The 1,676-nt window shown below is 48.2% G+C and overlaps 1 protein-coding gene; it reads right to left on the bottom strand.

The window, feature by feature from the left end:
• Nucleotides 1-564: 564 nt before the first annotated feature.
• Nucleotides 565-1,676, bottom strand: CHC_T00007320001 (hypothetical protein). XM_005711332.1 is given in 3 exon segments: nt 565-998; nt 999-1,256; nt 1,359-1,676. The coding sequence occupies 2 exon segments, from the start codon at nt 1,674-1,676 to the stop codon at nt 999-1,001; spliced, it is 576 nt and encodes a 191-aa protein (XP_005711389.1). The 3' UTR covers nt 565-998.

Below are 1,676 nucleotides of genomic sequence, written 5' to 3' on the forward strand. Positions count from 1 at the left end.
TCCAAGTGCGGAGAGCGAAACTGTTTGCCGCTGAGGAGGCCGAAAGTTTTGATGGCGAGCTGTGGGACGTCTTGTTTTCAATTGGCTCGAATACAGTGCGAGTCTCGGAATTTTGGAAGATTGGCCTGCGACGTTGGGAATTAATTAAGAGTGCGGTTCTATGGGGCTGTCTCTACATAGTGACAATCACGATCACAGAAAATAAATCTGCCGCTGAAGGGCAAATTACTGCTGGACCTACCTGCCAAAAGAGTGCGCTTGCGGACTCTATTTGTTGCAAGTCGGCGAGAGGCACATATTGCACCGGCTTGGAGGTATGCTGCTAAAATTTTAATGATGGTACAAGAGTTTTGTGCACCCTCTCTAGTTAGAAGGTCTGTCTCTGGCAGTATCAACGTGCCCCGCGTCGCGTTCGTGACGAGTGTCCTGTCTTCTTTTAACCGCACACGGAGCACTGGCAACGAATTCAACGGCTACCGCAGAAGAGCTGCGGATGCTGTCACCAATGTTTATGTTGACGCAAAAGAGAACATGAAAAAAGGTATCCTTCTCCCAACTTAAAACGGGGTATCAATCAGAGTAAGAAGTTAATGTTCTCTATTGACGATTATTGCTTGTGTTTTATTGTACAAAATCTACACGCTAATAAGCCACGCAAAGAAAATTTGTGCGTTTCTGGTGAGACGCGCCACACGAATGTTAGAGAAAATCTCTGACAGAGCGATTGTAATACAAACACGGATGGCGAAGCTGGGTGTATTGCGATGATCTATGAACCACAGGGGCCCAAACGACACAATCCAGACTCTGCGAATGAAATGTTGTGAGACGAAGTAAACATCACGTGCTGTCCTCACGGAAATTCTAAGCGCGTCGCTTCCACACTGTACAAGTTGAAGTGCAGGATATATCAACAGCTCGCAAAAGGAGACGGAAGGCATTGGTGCAAGTTGGCCAACGTGCCCGGGCCAACATCGAAGGGATACCTTCAATTGCTGCTACTTCTCCTCGATGGAGTCAAGCGGTAACGAGTCCACAGACGGGGTACTAATGACAAGGTATGCAAATCCTGGTCGATTCATGCCCAAAGACTCCGCAGTATCATCTGGATGGATCGCTTCTGTGTCATAGTAGAAGCTGCGTTCCTGAGGTAACGCTCCAATTCGCGCGCAGTATGTGTCCATAAGCTTTGCCATTTTGGTAGTGCACCGCAGCCGAAACAAATATTCAGCCCTCGAGAATTCCGTGTCAAGGACCTAAAAAATACAGCAAAAATAACCTCGCGTGCAATTAATGTCAGAAGAACCTCAAAAAAGCGTTGTATAAAAATTGGGTGTGAAGAGCTCAAAAGTTCTTACCGTCACGTAATAACTTTCAGGATGGGCACCTGGGCGACCTTCCAAAAAAGTCGCAAGGGCTGGGTTCGGGACGGCTTGAAGGTAGTCTAGCCCTTGCATTCGAAGGGAGTCTGGTGTATCTGCGGGGTTGACTTCGTGGGAGTTGTAAAAGAGGGTATAAGTGCCTGCAGGTTGGCGACGGTGAGCATGAAAGGCTTCGATCAAGCGATGGAGATGTGTGTGCTTTCTGAGTTTGAAGACAACCTCATGGTCGGTTGCGTTGGCGACGACGCGAACATCGATTGTATCCTCTGGCCCGGTTAGAAGGAGGCCAGGCAT

The sequence above is a fragment of the Chondrus crispus genome, genomic scaffold (assembly GCF_000350225.1).
Source record: "Chondrus crispus Stackhouse genomic scaffold, scaffold_7, whole genome shotgun sequence".
NCBI lineage: Eukaryota > Rhodophyta > Florideophyceae > Gigartinales > Gigartinaceae > Chondrus > Chondrus crispus.